Genomic DNA, 16,128 nt, shown 5'->3' with positions numbered 1-16,128 from the left:
GATAAACTAGAGCCCATTTGTGTTAAATCTTGTACATCTCTTGAAGCCATTCATTCTCCTCCAACTTAAAACTAGACATCAATTCTGCCCACCTCCTTTCAAACACATCAGGAATAAATATTTTCCGAGTACATTGTTTGAATTCTTTTTTGAATTTTGACCTCCTGTAATAATAATTCGAAAGCTTTTCAGGAAACTTCTTCATAATGTGCCATAGGCAGAATCTGTGTCGAGTATTAGGGAATACCGTACTAATAGCTAGAGTCATAGCTCTATCTTGATCTGTGATAATTGCAGATGGGGCACGTCCGCCCATAGCTCCAAGCCAAGTCTCAAAAACCCACTGAAAAGAATCTTCTATTTCATCCAAAAGCAGTGCACAACCAAATTGGATTGATTGCATATGGTGGTTAACTCCAGTAAATGGGGCGAATGGCATTTCATATACATTCTTACGATATGTGGTGTCAAAGAAAACCACGTCACCAAAATACTGATATTGTGTACGCGACCGACTATCTACCCAGAAAAAAATTAATGGCCCTTGCTTCATGATCTATCTGTATTGCATAAAAGAAATTAGGATCCTCTATACTTTTCTTCTTGAAAAAATGAAGCACCGTGGTAGCATCACCTCTCACCGGTTTCTTGTATTCTTTCGAAGGGCCCAAATGGTTCCAACAATCCCTATCATCAAAACTAGTTTGTACTCTATCAAGTATATTAACAACTTTATTCACAGGTACACCACCATCACGAAATGAGTCAATCAACATCTTAACTGCAGCAGGCATATTTCTATTAACAGGCATACACATCCTTTTTGCTGGACTAACCAGATTGTGATTGTGCTCGCAAGTCAATTTCACCACTTTCCAGATTCCACTATTTTGCTGCTTTGTCACCCTCATTGAAGCAAGACACCCACATTTAACTATATTTGTGTTTCTTTTTCTCACTTCTTTCTCAGTTCCATCCACATTCATATTTTTGCTTCCTCGATCTCTATAAATCCTAAAACACGAGCAAGTCATTTGAACACTACTAACTTCATCCGAACGAGAATATGATTTTTCCGAGCTTCGAATTACGGGACTAAATCCAAACAATTTTCCGTAATCTATATAGAATTGTTTTGTACCCTCAAGAGTTTCAAAACACATTCCCAAACACGGTGGCTTCACAATTTCCACTTCCACTTCAAACTCCGGAGGTTGAACAGAGGAAGAACATGCCGTATAAGGCTCTGCAAATAAATGTGTCCACGTCAATTACAAAAAAAAACTAAGACAGTACAATAATACAGTATTGAATTCGTTGGTAGAAATCAAAAATAAAATTGAAACATTAGTTGCTCACCTGAACTATATTCTTCCTGCTCTCCAACTTCATCAATCAATATGGAGTCATCCATATTTTGGAGAGAGAGTCGTCTATACTTCAAAAGTGGTGCACCTTTCTTCAATTATGAAAATATGAATAAGCATGACCATATAAAATTAGAGCTACAACACTTCAACCATATAATACTGTTAGATCACGCCAGAAGAAAATATTGTGTAGCTAGGAAGAAAACCAAAATAATTTCATGCACGCACAAGCCCAGCCCATACCAAAAAAGTCTAATATTCAAATGAAGAGGAAATGGTGGTCACTGCTAAAACCTCTTCACTTCCACTCCAACCAAACGACCACTTTCAATTTCATCAAGCTCTCCCCTCAAAACCCAAATCCCTTAACTTCGTCCCCAACTCCTCAAATTTCCAAATTTCACTCAAAAGAAGAAATGCTAAAATCTCTACTTTCAATATTAGTTCCATTAATACCACTAACTTAAAGCTACAACTCTTCAACCTCTCTGTGCTTGTCAGTTGTCATTAAAGACAGAAATTAAACAAATTACAGAGATTTATAGAGATTATAGAAATTATACACAAAGTTAACACATAAATTACAGAAAAGTTAAACAAATTACATAAAAGTTAAGCATTTACCTTTATAGATTGCACACAAAAAGTTTTCGATTTCTCAGAAAAGATAAAGAGAGAGGAGAGAGCAATCGCGATTATATTTGGAGCTCAAATTCTATTTTTGGGTTCGGACAAATTTTATTTCCTAAACTACCCTCCCATATTTAGTTAATTAGAACTCGATTGCTTCGTTAGGATTTGGTCACATCCGTTGGATTGCTTTAGATGAAACAAATTACACATTAAGCATTTACCTTTATAGATTGCACACAAAAGTTTTCGATTTCTCGAGAAAAGAGATAAAGAGAGGAGAGAGCAATCATGATTATATTTGGAGCTAAATTCTATTTTTGGGTTCGACAAATTTTATTTCCAAATATATATATATATATATATATATATATATATATATATATATATATATATATATTCCATATATATATATATATATATATATATATATATATATATATATATATATATAGCATGATTGAAAATGCATTCATGAGAAAATGCATGCTAATAGATATGGTATTTCTATCTAGTTTTTTTTATATATGGAACGTGTGATCTCATGCTAGATATTAATGATGCTTTAAGCACTAATACCCTCAGTCTATATAAAGTAAGTGGTAAAGACATTTAATTTACGAATTGAATCCCTTGCTACACCGTTATCAATTCAATATGAATTATATTTTTAAATGTGATTAATATGATCCCTACGGATAAATTAAATTGCATGATTAAATATTTTTGCCTATTGTCTATTCTTGAGAAGAAAAATTCATGTTTGACTAGTGGGAGTGTTTTCTCTTACGGATTTATTATCTCACAGTTACATTAATGAATTATGATGATGGTACACTTGGCTGAAATATAGTTGACAGCCCTACGGTTTGTGCAATTATATTTTAGTAGCAAAAGAAATAATAATGGAATATGTAAAATTGATGGGTCTAGTAGAACTCGCATGATTAAGTTGAATAATTTTGATGCCCTACGGATAAGAGATTATTCATAAGTATTAGGTTTTCATTGCTTATATTTGTCTTATTATTACAATATGGAGGGTGTTGTATTTTTATTATATAAGCGGGTAATTGGTTTATTAAATTTCCAAAACCAATATTAAATGCATTATAATAATTTTTATGTATATGTAAATGTTTCAGATATGTCTCAATCAAATCTCTATCCCTTAGCATCTATCTTGACTACTGAAAGTTGGGCTAAAACAAAGGGTAATTGTTACCATTGTGAAAAGCCTGGTCATTGGAAGCAAAACTGTAGGGAGTATCTATTTTTTAAACAAATAGATAAAGAATGTATTCAATCCTTTATTCTTGAAACCAATTTGTTGGTTTTTCCTTCTAACACCTGGTGTGTGGACTCAAGGGCCACTTACCACATTTGTAATATATTACATGGGTTTTAGGAAACAAGAAGGTTGAATGAAGGAGAGATGTACTTGACACTAGGTACAAAGGCAAAGATTGTCGTAGTATCGGTAGAAGTTTATTGTTTAGCATTAGGTGAGAAAATGTTGGTTTTAAAAGACTATTACTATGTTCCAGAGATAAGGAGAAATATGGTTTCTGTTTTTGCACTTAATAAGTCAGGATATTCCACTTCATTTGATTCAAAGGTTGTAATTAGACTAAATGGAAAGTTTGTTGCCTCTGGTACCTTAGAAAATGGTCTCTATATACTTTCTCCAATGCTAGAAATAAATGATATTGTTGTTGGTAATTCATCAAATGTCTTTCCTCAAAAGAGGAAGTCAACTTCTTTTAATCCAACATACTTATGGCATTTAAGACTTGGTCATATCAATCTAAATAGGTTGGTGAAAGATGGAGTTTTAAGTTCACTCTTTTTAGAACATTTCCCAACTTGTGAGTTGTTGGAGTTTAAACTCAAACTAGTAGTATTGTTTTGTTTCAATAAGGGTCGTGTCATGTGTCACCAAGTCTTTTGTTAAACCAGGTCTTTACCTGTTTCACACAATCTTAGATAGATAGTGCCACAAATATAGGAAGTGGTGATGGCTTAGTTGAGTCAGTTTCTTTAGGAGCAAGCAAGAGTCTATAAACACCTATAAATTGGTGTAGTCTTTTGTATTGAATAAGATAGTAAGTATTTGATTAAAGTCTTCACTCTTTCTAAACTTTTCTACAGCAGTTTATCTCTTCAGTTTTTTTATCATTTAGATATTAGAATTCATATCTAATATCTTACATTTGGTATCGGAGCTTGGTTATCTAGTGTTGTTACTGTTACTTAGATTGCTTGAAAGCAAGTTACAATGATGAATGAATCAATTCAACCTCAACTGCCGAGGTTTAATGGAAAGAATTTTGATCAATGGTGCATCCAGATGAAGGCTTTGTTTGGCTTTCAGGAGCTATCCGAGATTGTCGAGTTTGGGTATGTTGAGCCTGTTGATTAAGGTGCAGTTACAGCTCTAATTCCAGCCCAGAAGGAGAGTTTGAAAGAAAACAGAAAGAAGGACAAGAAGGCTTTGTTTTTTCTCTATCAAGCCGTGGACGAGATTGTTTTTGAAAAGATTTCGATCGCAACAACGTCTAAGGAAGCATGGGAGATATTGCAGAAAACTTATAAAGGATATGAGAAGGTGAAGAGTGTAAGGTTGCAAACTTTGCGAGGTGAATTCGAATATCTTTATATGAATGATTCTGAAACTATCTTTGATTATTTTTCACGAGTTCAATCTGTTGTGAATCAATTATGGGTTAACGGTGAAAAATTGGATGATTTGCGTGTTCTTCAAAAGATTATGAGATCCTTGGCGTGACGCGTTTCGATTATGTTGTTACTGCAATTGAAGAAGGAAGAGATCTTTCAGCCATGACAATTGAAGGGTTGATGGGTTATTTATGTTCTTATGAGCATATGATGAACCAAAGGAATGCAGGGTCGTCTGTAGAACGAGCTTTTCAGTGCAAAACAAATGTGTTCGAAAAAGGTAGTACTAGTAATGGAAAGACATCAAATCACAGCAAGGGTGTTAAGCCTAATCGCTTCAAAACCAATGTCTCCACCAGTGACAAAAACTCTAATCAACAAGTTTCTGGAGATTGGAAGTTTGATAAGTCCAAAGTTAAATGCTATGGCTGTAAGGAATATGGTCATTATCGTTCAGAGTGCAAAGGTAAATTGCCTAAGAAAAAGTTTGAACATGCTAACTACGCTCAAGATGAGGTCCAGGAGAAAGAAACCTTGTTGTTAGCTTGTAGTGCTTTGGAAGAAGAACATCATGGGAAATGGTATCTGGACACTGGGTGTAGCAACCATATGTGTGGACGGAAGGAGTTGTTTTCTCACTTAGATGACTCAGTACACGGTGACATAAATTTTGAAAACAAAGCAAAAGTTTCCATTATGGGCAAAGGTACAGTTCTCATTCGAATGAAGGATGGTTCACATGAACATATTTCTAATGTCTATTATGTCCCTAGCTTACACTGGAATTTGCTAAGTTTGGGCCAACTTTCAGAAAAAGGTCTTAAAATTAGCATTAACAAAGGTGTTTGGAGTATTGAGAATCAGAAAAATGAGCTTGTTGCTATGGTGAAGATGACCAAAAATCGCATGTTCCCTCTACCTTTGCAAACTGAAATGGTATGTTCTTTTAGTGCTCTTGTTATGGATAACAATTGGTTATGGCATTTTCGTTTCGGTCACCTGAATTTTCATGGTTTACGATTGTTGGCAAAGAAAGAAATGGTTACAGGACTACCTTTGCTGGAAAGCTTTAATCGGTTGTGTGAAGGTTGTATTCTTGGCAAGCAGTATAGGGACTATTTTCCAATGGGGAGGTCACGACGAGCAACACAGAAATTGGCGCTTGTGCACTCTGATATTTGCGGCCCAATGAAGATTGTATCACATGGAGGCAATCGTTATTTTCTTACGTTCATTGAGGATTACAGTAGGAAAACTTGGGTTTATTTTCTGAAGCAAAAATCTGAAGCTTTTGAAAGATTTAAAGAGTTCAAAGTCTATGTAGAAAAGCAGAGTGGTCTGAGTTTGAAGGTGTTTCGCACTGATAAGGGGGGAGAGTTACACTTCCAATGCTTTCTCTGATTTTTGCAAAAATCATGGAGTTAAGCATCAGCTTACAGCTAGCTATTCCCCTCAACAAAACGGTGTTTCCGAGCAGAAAAATAGAACCATCGTTGAAATGGCACGCAGCATGTTACAAGCCAATTAAAGGTTTGCCAAAGAGTTTTTGGGCACAAGCTGTCTCTTGTGCTATATATATCTTGAACAGGTCTCCAACCAAAAGTGTTCTTGATATGACACCCGAGGAGGCATGGAGTGGTTACAAACCAAATGTTGACTCTCTTCGAATATTTGGGTGTGTTGCATATGCTCATGTACCAGCTGAAAAGAGAAGAAAGTTTGATGTCAAAGGTGAGAAATGTATTTTCATTGGTTACAGTGGTATGACAAAAGGCTATAAATTGTTTAATCCACAAACCAGTGAAGTTATCGGGAGAGGGATGATGTCGATTCAAGAAGTCAAGCTTGAATTGGACATCTACTGAGAAGAACCCAATGGGGATTCCTATGTGTGAAGATTCAAATGTTAGAGTCACACAATCTGATGCAATGCTGGGAAATATGGGCAGCCCAGTATTACCCAATTCTTCTCCAACTCTTGGTGCAGTCATACGCACCTCGACACGTCCTCAAGTTTTGCTTGCTCTTGCTCGCTTGCAAGATTGTATTCTCACTAATGATAATGATGCATCTGATGAGGAACTTGTTAACTTTGCATTATTTGCCGATTGTGATCCTATTACCTTTGCAAAAGCAGCCCGAGATGATGGATGGCTTGCCACTATGGATGCAGAAATTCAATCCATTGAAAAGAACGATACTTGGGAGCTGACTTATCTTCCTGAAGGAAAGAAATCGATAGGTGTAAAATGGGTTTACAAAACCAAGTATAAGCCTGATGGCCAAGTGGACAGGTTGAAGGCTCGGTTGGTTGTGAAAGGGTACAAGCAAAAGCCAGGCATTGATTACTATGAAGTTTTTGCACCCGTCGCAAGACTTGTCACTATTAGAATGGTGATTGCTTTAGCCGCCCAAAAGCAATGGAGAATTCATCAAATGGACGTGAAATTAGAGTTCTTGAATGGGTTCCTAGAAGAAGAGGTCTTTGTCGATTAGCCGGTGGGTTATATAGTGGAAGGTCACCAAGATAAAGTTCTCAAGTTAAAGAAAACTTTATATGAGTTAAAATAGGCACCGAGGGCGTGGTACACTCGTATCAACTCCTACTTTCTGGAGAATGGTTTTCTTAAGAGCCCCTATGAACCTGCACTATATATCAAATCTACTTCAAATGGAGCTATGCTCATTGTCTGTTTGTATGTAGATGATTTGATATTCACAGGAAATGATCCAAGTATGTTTGCTGAATTTCGGAAGGCTATGCATAGTCAGTTTGAAATGACTGACATGGGGCTTATGTCTTATTTTCTTGGGCTTGAAGTGCTACAAAGTGATGCTGGAATCTTTGTCTCACAAAAGAAGTATGCAACATATATCTTGAAGCGGTTCAGAATGGAGTCATGTCAGCCTATAAAGACTCTAGTTGAAGAAAGGTTGCATTTGTCGAAATTCGATAACAGTGAACTTGTTAGTCCTAAGTATTATCAGAGTTTAGTCGGTAGTCTACGTTACTTGACATCTACTAGACCTGATATTGTCTTCGGAGTTGGTGTTATTAGCAGGTTTATGGAGACACCAAGCCAAGCTCACTTGTTTGTTGGAAATATGTCAAAGGTACTATGAGTCATGGTATTTTTTATGTTTCTAGTGGTCATTGTGAACTTGTTGGATACACAGACAATGATTGGGCAGGTGATATTGATGAAAGAAAGAGCACTTCTGGTTTTGTGTTTCACATGGGCAGCGGAGTAGTTTCATACTCATCGAAGAAACAACAAGTTGTTGTCCTTTCCACCGCTGAAGCAAAGTATATCGCAGCTGTTTCAAGTGCATGTCAAACTGTTTGGCTGCGACATTTATGTGAGGAGTTGCATCACAACCAAGCACTCCCTACTATGATTTATTGTGATAACAAGTCGGCAATTGCTCTCACTAAAAACCCAGTGTTTCATGGGAGGAGCAAGCACATTGAAATCAAATTTCATTACATTCGCGAGCTTGTCAAAGACCACGAAGTTGAAATGGAATTTTGTAAGTCTAAAGATCAAGTTGTCGACATTCTCACAAATTCATTGAAGGTTGAAGCTTTCTACAGGTTGAAGCAGATGATGGGTGTTTGTAGCTCTGAAAGTTTGAGTTTAAGGGAGGCTATTGGAGTTTAAACTCAAACTAGTAGTATTGTTTTGTTTCAATAAGGGTTGTGTCATGTGTCACCAAGTCTTTTGTTGGACCAAGTCTTTACCTGTTTCACATAATCTTAGATAGATAGTGCCATAAATATAGGAAGTGGTGATGGCTTAGTTGAGTCAGTTTCTTTAGGAGCAAGTAAGAGTCTATAAACACCTATAAATTGGTGTAGTCTTTTGTATTGAATAAGATAGTAAGTATTTGATTAAAGTCTTCACTCTTTCTAAACTTTTCTGCAGCAGTTTATCTTTTCAGTTTTTTTATCATTTAGATATTATAATTCATATCTTATATCTTACATGAGTCTTGCTTAGAAGGAAAAATGACTAAGAGATCCTTTAAAGCTAAAGGGTCAAGAGCCACAGAGTTATTGGAGTTAGTACATACCGATGTATGTGGACCCATTAATGTGAAAGCAAGAGGTAATTTTGAATATTTTATTACTTTTACTGATGATTATTCAAGGTATGGTTATATGTATTTGATGCACAAAAAGTCTGAATCTTTTGAAAAGTTCAAAGAATTCAAAACAAAAGCTGAAAAGCAAACTAGTAAACCAATTAAAACACTTCGATGAGATTGAAGTGGTGGATACCTCTCAGATGTGATAGGTTGAGACTTGGGATATACTTAGTTTTGACCTCACCCATTTGTATGTACTGTTACAACCACATTACTGCGAATCTCGCCCAACTCTAACTTTACTCAAATTCACTCTATATTTTGGATCGGCTGCACCAACTCGGTTGCCTATGTACCCATCTCGGGATCAAGCCACCGTAGTTCACCTCTCTCTCCTCACCCTTCTATGCCTCCATTGATTTCCCTCTATTTCTTCCTCCCTCCATTTCTTTTTATATCCCTCTCTTAGGTTTTATTCATGGGGCATAGTATGGTCCTGGGCCTATTCTCTAGGGCCCAATACATACTATGGTATGGGCCTTATCTCTTGGGCCAGTACTTATGTGATGCATCCCTGAATATGGCTACTACATTTGCCCCCTCTCGGGTTCGGCGACGATGACGACGGCGGACCCGAGAAGTCTTCAAACTTTCTTATTTCTCTCTTTGAACTCTAGATATCCACAGTATCCTGTGACTGTACGTAGTTTTCTCCTCCTCAAGACATTTCATATCCATGTACTCTGCTACTGGACCGTATGTCTGTGAAGTACTCAATCCATCAGTTCTCGTTCATATACCCCATTAACGTATCCACGAAGGATCTCATCCCCTTCGCTCTCTCCATTCAACTCGATACAATGCTCACAATGTGTCTCAACCCAGCCATAAGCTCTCCTTCATAGAACTCACTACTATGTCCGTGAAGTGTCTCACCTCAGCCAACATCTCTCTTTCTGAAAACTTGCCACTATGTCCGCGAAGTGTCTCAGCCCTGTCATAATCTCTCCTTCATATAACTCACTTCTATATCCGCAGAGTGTCTCACCCTTTCATTTCCCTTTTCCTAAGACTCAATTGTCTCATCCCCTTCACTCTCTCTCTTCAACTCAATACAATGCCCACGATGTGTCTCAACCCAACCAGCACCTCTCACATAGAACTTACTACCATATCAGCGGTATGCCTCCCCAAACCACCGCTTCTCCTTCTAACTCATCGCCTGTCTGCAGAGTGTATCACCTCAGCCACCATCTCTCCTTCAGAGAACTCACCACTATGTCGAGTAGAGTCTCAGCCCTGTCATAAGCTCTCTTTCATATAACTCACTACTATATCCGCAGAGTGTCTCACCCTTTCATTTCCCTTTCGTAGAACTCAACTGTCTCATCCCCTTCGCTCTCTCTCTTCAACTCAATACCATACCCACGATGTGTCTCAACCCAGCCAACACCTCTCACATAGAACTCACTACCATATCAGCGGTATGCCTTCCCCAGCCACTTGCTCTCCTTCTCGAAACTCACTGCCCTGTCTGCAGAGTGTATCACCTCAGCCACCATCTTTCCTTCAGAGAACTCACCACTATGTCCGCGGAGTGTCTCAGCCCTGCTATAAGCTCTCCTTTATAGAAATCCTTATCATGTCCATGGAGTGTCTCACCCTTTCATTTCCCTTTCGTAGGACTCAACATTGTATCCGCCAAGGGTCTCATCCCTTTGCACTTACTCATGGAATTCGATATCCCGTCCGCAAAGGGCCTCCTCCCCTCTATTTCTTTTTGTATAATTTAATAGTATTGTTCCTTCGGAACTCCGCTCATGGAGGGCTCATCCCCCGCAAGACCGTCCCTACTTTGAAGTGGAGTATATTGAGGGGCCACTCTGTTGCCCCCAAGTCCGATTAGGATCTCATGTCTCCAGGGGCTCTCATCCCCCCCCTGCTTGCCAGAGGGAGTCGATGAGGGGCAACTCAGGCTTGCCCCCATATTTGATTCGGATCTCATGTCCATGGAGGGCTCATCACCCCCGGGCTGCCTCTCTCTAAGGAGTGGAGTCGATGAGGGGCAACTTCGGCTTGCTCCCATGTTTGATTCAGATTTCATGTCCGCATATCTCTTGTATCTCCGACCTACGGCTCAACCAGGCTCTGGGGCTACTCTCTTTGACCTGCCTGTCTCTTGCCTTTCTGTCCTGTGAAGGGCTCATCCCACTCCGCGGGCTAACTCGGGGTCTCGCCTGCTGGGGCTCTCTCATTGCCCCATGTATCTCTAGCATCTCTGATCCGCGGAGGGCTCATCCCACTCCGCGGGCTCGACCGGGTTATCGCCGGTTGGGGATCTCTCATTGCCCCATGTATCTCTAGCATCTCTAATCCGCGAATAGCTCATCCCACTCCGCGGGCTCGACCAGGTTGTCGCCAGTTGAGGCTCTCTCATTGCCCCACGTATCTCTAGCATCTCTAATCTGCAGAGGGCTCATCCCACTCCGCGGGCTCGACCGGGTTGTCACCGATTGAGGCTCTCTCATTGCCCCATGTATCTCTAACATCTCTGATCCGCGGAGGGCTCATCCCACTCTGCGGGCTTGACCGGGTTGTCGCCGGTTGGGGTTCTCTCACTGCCCCATGTATCTCTAACATCTCTGATCCGCGGAGGGCTCACCCCACTCCGCGGGCTCGACCAGGTTGTCGCCGGTTGCTCATCTCTCATTGCCCCATGTATCTCTTAGCGCCTCGATCCGCGGAGGGCTCATCCCACTCCGCTGATAGCTCGACCGGTTCTTCGCCCTTAAAGGCTCTCTCATTGCCTCATATATCTCTAGCCCATGTTTGATCCGTGGAGGGCTCATCCCACTCCTTGATAGCTCGACATATCCGGATTCTTTGAACCCTCCGCCTCTTGGGGCTCTCTTTGCCCCATGTTTGATTCGAACACGGGGGTCCATCCCTCATCCCCGCACTCATTTGGATAGCCCCACGACATATCCACGAAGGGTCTTCTCGAACCCTCCGCTCTCCTTCTAAATGCTTATCCGAATAGCTCAGCCTGCCCCATGTTTGATTTGGACACGAGGGTCCATGAAGGGCTCATCCCCCCATTCTAGCCCACGCGATCCGCAGAACCCTCCACTCTCGCCGAAATGCCTGACCGGGGAGCTCTATCTGATTCCCACCATAAGATTAGACCCCCACATAAGACATCCCTCTAGTAAATATATATGTGGACAAATTCTCAAGGCATTAGAGATAATAGTGTACTGTATGTAACTTCAGTGCAAAGATACCACGCCCTTAATGTGAATTGTAACTCACCACTACATAGAGATACCATCAGACTCCGAGATTCCCCGTATAGCTAGTACAGGGATCGACCCCGGTCTTACTTAAGGTTCTATCATGCAATAAACCTTTAATGCATAAAGTACACTCTTTGATGACAATATAGTATGTGCTAAGGTAGTAAATGAGGTGAGATGGATCCATCTCTCAATACCAACTCAATCTCAACTCTGTTGCACGGTTCCACGGATCTTTCTCTTTCTCTGTAACCTGAAACTTTCATATCTGAGTTTTGCACAAATAAGACGTGAGTTTTATCGAGGAATATTAATTCAGCACAAGTATTTACATATAAATATAATGGCGATCCTGTGCTCCAAACAGTGTACCATCCGTCTTGCCCTGAGGTGTACAACCATGTTTCTCATTCATGGTCTGCGACCTCCCAAAGCGAATAGGCTCGCGGAATACCACGAGGTCTGGGGACAATCCCAATCTGTCCCCACATGCATCTCTGCCAAGGACGGGGACAAAGCTTGCTTGCCCCCGGCGTAATTATGGCTGACGGCCGAGTTACTACTCGTCCGTCCATTATGTACATGACAGTAAAAGAAATGAGTTACCTGCACGGTGTATGCCTCTCTACGTTTTTTGTAATCATATTATCATCCGTGTTCAGACACTCCAAGTCGTCGATCTCTGCCCCAATCTACTGATCTCATTCTTCCTCTGTCTCCAATAACCTATGTTGCCCCTTGTTAGACCCGTCACCATTCTGGCAATACTCGGCGTGATTGTCAAGCCCCTTGTTAACATCCCCGCACAAACCCAAGGTGGTACACCTATCCCGCTATCACCGTCCACCTCCTACTAGTCCACCAATGCCCATTTGTTGCACCCCCAGTTCCCACACTACGCCATCCCTCACACTCCATAAGTCCACACACTACCCTACAGCCCCAATAGCTAAGAGGCCCAACAACCTCCAAATAAGCCCATTTCGCCAAGATCTAAAATGGGTCCAAACCGACCCATTTCCCATCTTCTCCACCCATCTCTCCACTCGCCACCAGATCTGACCAATTCAACCACCACTCAACTGAACTTCGCCAACAAGCCTATTAACAGTCAGGTCCGGTACCTTTAAGCTGTTTAATCCAGTCAAGTTGAACTCTCCTTCAAATATATTGTGAGATAAATTTAGGTGCTTGAGCCTGTTGCATCCTTCAAAAATTATATGCTCAAATTCACGAGGAACACTAAACACAACCCAAAATAACTGCAAATCACAAATGTAAATCATTGCTCTGACCGGATCATTGCCAGAGATCATGAGATCGATCTCCTTACCAATCCTCTCTCTCTATTAACTTTACCCACAATAGCAGCCTTCACTTCATCGCTAGCAGCATCTTTCTTTAACTCTTCATCTAATACAAATCCAAATTTTGCACCAAAACGAATGGCACGTAGAACTCTCAAAGGATCATCCAATAACGTATATTTTGGAGGTAACAGAATTACTATCTTTCCAAACTTCAAATCTGCCAGACCTCTTCCCATAAAATCTTCAACTGATTTGATGTGGATATTGTAAAACAAGTTGTTGATTGTTAAATCTCGTTGATATGCGTCTTCCCCAGCTCTCTGCCAAACTTCATAATAGGAAATCGACTGTTCTCACTATGGTATTCTGATCTCGGGTTTAAAAATCGATCTTTTTGTTTTTCTTCTCCGAAGATAAGCAAGTACTCATTCACCTTTTCGCAAAACTCACGACCCAAAGATGTTATCCAAAGGTAATATCAACATCATGACATTCCCGCCTAGAAGCTTGTCTCTCGCACTCCAACCTCTTGCAACTCTAAGCGTAGTTTTAAGATTGAAGTGACAAACCACTGCTAGTAATAGATCTAAGAATGGATAGAAAACTTATCTGTTTAAAACTTTTCTATCTCCACAGACGGCGCCATTTGTTACAACCACATTACTGCGAATCTCGCCTAACTCTAACTTTACTCAAATTCACTCTATATTTTGGATCGGCTGCACCAACTCGGTTGCCTACGTACCCATCTCGGGATCAAGCCGCCGTAGTTCACCTCTCTCTCCTCACCCTTCTATGCCTCCATTGATTGCCCTCTATTTCTTCCTCCCTCCTTTTTTTTTTATATCCCTCTCTTAGGTTTTATTCATGGGGCATAGTATGGTCCTGGGCCTATTCTCTGGGCCCAATACATACTATGGTATGGGCCTTATCTCTTGGGCCAGTACTTATGTGATGCATCCCTGAATATGGCTACTACATGTACTATGTAGATCAACCAGTTTAGATCAAACAGTACAAAACCATTAACACTCATGCTTCGGTGATCACTACAAAACTTTGGAAAGAAGGCTGCAGTTCTGTAGTCTTTCTCATGAATAAATTCCTAAGCGTCTTAGTTTGCCTGTCTAGTATCCTAGTGAATTTCTGGTATTGTTCATATTAACAATACATATCTGCAACTAGCTACTTCAGCTGAAACAGTTGAACAAAGCTTATAGAGTTATAGATTGAAATACATTCTGTTAGACGTGGAGCACTTGAAGCAGAGTCCACAATCAGGGCCACGAGGATGAAATGACATTTAGTTAGTTCATGTACGCCAAGTATTTGGCATGACGCTCTCCTGTATCGTCTATCTCATGGTCCATGTATTTAATAAAAGCAATAAAAGTAAGTTTGAAAAATTAAAACAAAGACATCAGATTACATGTAAGAAGCCTTTATTTCTGTTTGTCTTGTAATTCTTGAATAGACACATTGATTGTTTTGTTGTGAATATAACACTGCGGAAACAACGTTACCCACAACAAATAGATCAATCTTACACAAGGATCGATCATTCTCACTAGACAAGACTTCAACACCCTCCAAGTACTATCCCAACGCTTCTCATTAACAATTTAACAAGCATATAAAGTAAAGATAATAATGCAAAAGAGAACCAACCACAAGACAAGGATATATAGTGGTTCGGCAATTTGCCTACGTCCACATTGGTGAGTTCCAAGCTTTACTAGATGTCCAAAGTAACAGATTACAAGAGCTCTCAATTCACTCACAAAGAATGAACACTCAACTCACTAAGAATTTCTCTCTTACAATCTCTCTCTTTCTTTCTTTTTGGTTAGATTAGGTTTCTACAGAAAAAACCTATATTTATACTATTTCAGAAAACTTCCAAAAAATGGCAAAATCGTGCTGAAATAAGGTGGAGCACGGGTTGCACCCTCGACCAGGCAAAGTTAAGCGCAAGTTGCGCTTAAATCACTGGAGGTCCCCAAAGCATGAGTGCGGGTCGCGCCCTTCACACCAAAATGAGAAAACATCGTTTTTCTCTACAATTCTCCACCTCGGTGAGGTTTTAACACATAAAACCGAGCCGAACACATCCAGCAAGAACACATCCATCCAAAACTCGCAGTCAACCGCCCCGAAGGGCCATGCCCACAAAGGGCCACCCACAAAAAGTGTCTTGCTCACAAAGAGTGTCATGCTCACGAAGAGCCACCCACAAAGAGTGTCTTGCTCACGAAGAGCCACCCACAAAGAGTCATGCCCACGAAGGGCACGTCATGCCCACAAAGAGCTATCTTCATAGAAAGTCATGCTCACAAAGAGCAATCACGCCCACAAAGGGTCATGCATACGAAAGGCATCAATCAACAATGCATGAGCCTCCACCATTTGTGGAGTACCTCCAACCAATGTTGGAACTCAACTCCATAGAGAACCTTCTACAACCAAAAGCCCTTTTGCCCTTAGGCAATGAAACAAATTCCCAAGTACAAAACTTGTCGCGAGCCTCCACCATTTTCTGCATATCCACCAACCAATCTTTGTAATGAGCATCTCTAACAGCTTTCTTGAAGCTATCTGGCTCATCATCTTTAATATTCATTGCGTAGGCAAACCGAGTCCGGTTGACCATAATGCTTCACTGGCTTATCATGCCCGTACTTCATAACTTGTTTCACACTTCTCTTTGGCTTAGATTTAGCCAAAGCTTGTTGCTCAGGTTGTTGTAACTCTACT

At 40.3% G+C, this 16,128-nt stretch overlaps 1 protein-coding gene across 1 annotated transcript; it reads right to left on the bottom strand.

Annotated features, from left to right (window-relative positions):
* Positions 1 to 22: 22 nt before the first annotated feature.
* LOC147505044 (protein FAR1-RELATED SEQUENCE 5-like) lies at positions 23 to 1,414 on the bottom strand. The gene is made up of 3 exons (XM_086605451.1): positions 1,360 to 1,414; positions 635 to 1,246; positions 23 to 519 (listed from the first exon to the last, which is right to left on the bottom strand). Exons 1-3 carry the CDS (start codon positions 1,412 to 1,414, stop codon positions 23 to 25), a joined length of 1,164 nt encoding a protein of 387 aa, XP_086461577.1.
* Between the last annotated feature and the right edge of the window lie 14,714 nt (positions 1,415 to 16,128).

This window comes from Coptis chinensis, chromosome 4 (assembly GCF_015680905.1).
Source record: "Coptis chinensis isolate HL-2020 chromosome 4, ASM1568090v1, whole genome shotgun sequence".
NCBI lineage: Eukaryota > Viridiplantae > Streptophyta > Magnoliopsida > Ranunculales > Ranunculaceae > Coptis > Coptis chinensis.
This window is presented reverse-complemented; position numbering and strand designations above follow the sequence as displayed.

What these genes read in the sequence shown, in the direction of transcription:
- LOC147505044 (XM_086605451.1), bottom strand. Translation starts at nt 1,414, where the DNA reads ATGGATGACTCCATATTGATTGATGAAGTTGGAGAGCAGGAAGAATAT. An exon ending in GCAGGAAGAATATAGTTCAG is followed by an intron (nt 1,247 to 1,359) that starts GTGAGCAACTAA and finishes ATTTATTTGCAG; the next exon opens with AGCCTTATACGGCATGTTCT. An exon ending in ATACAAGAAACCGGTGAGAG is followed by an intron (nt 520 to 634) that starts GTGATGCTACCA and finishes TTTTCTGGGTAG; the next exon opens with ATAGTCGGTCGCGTACACAA.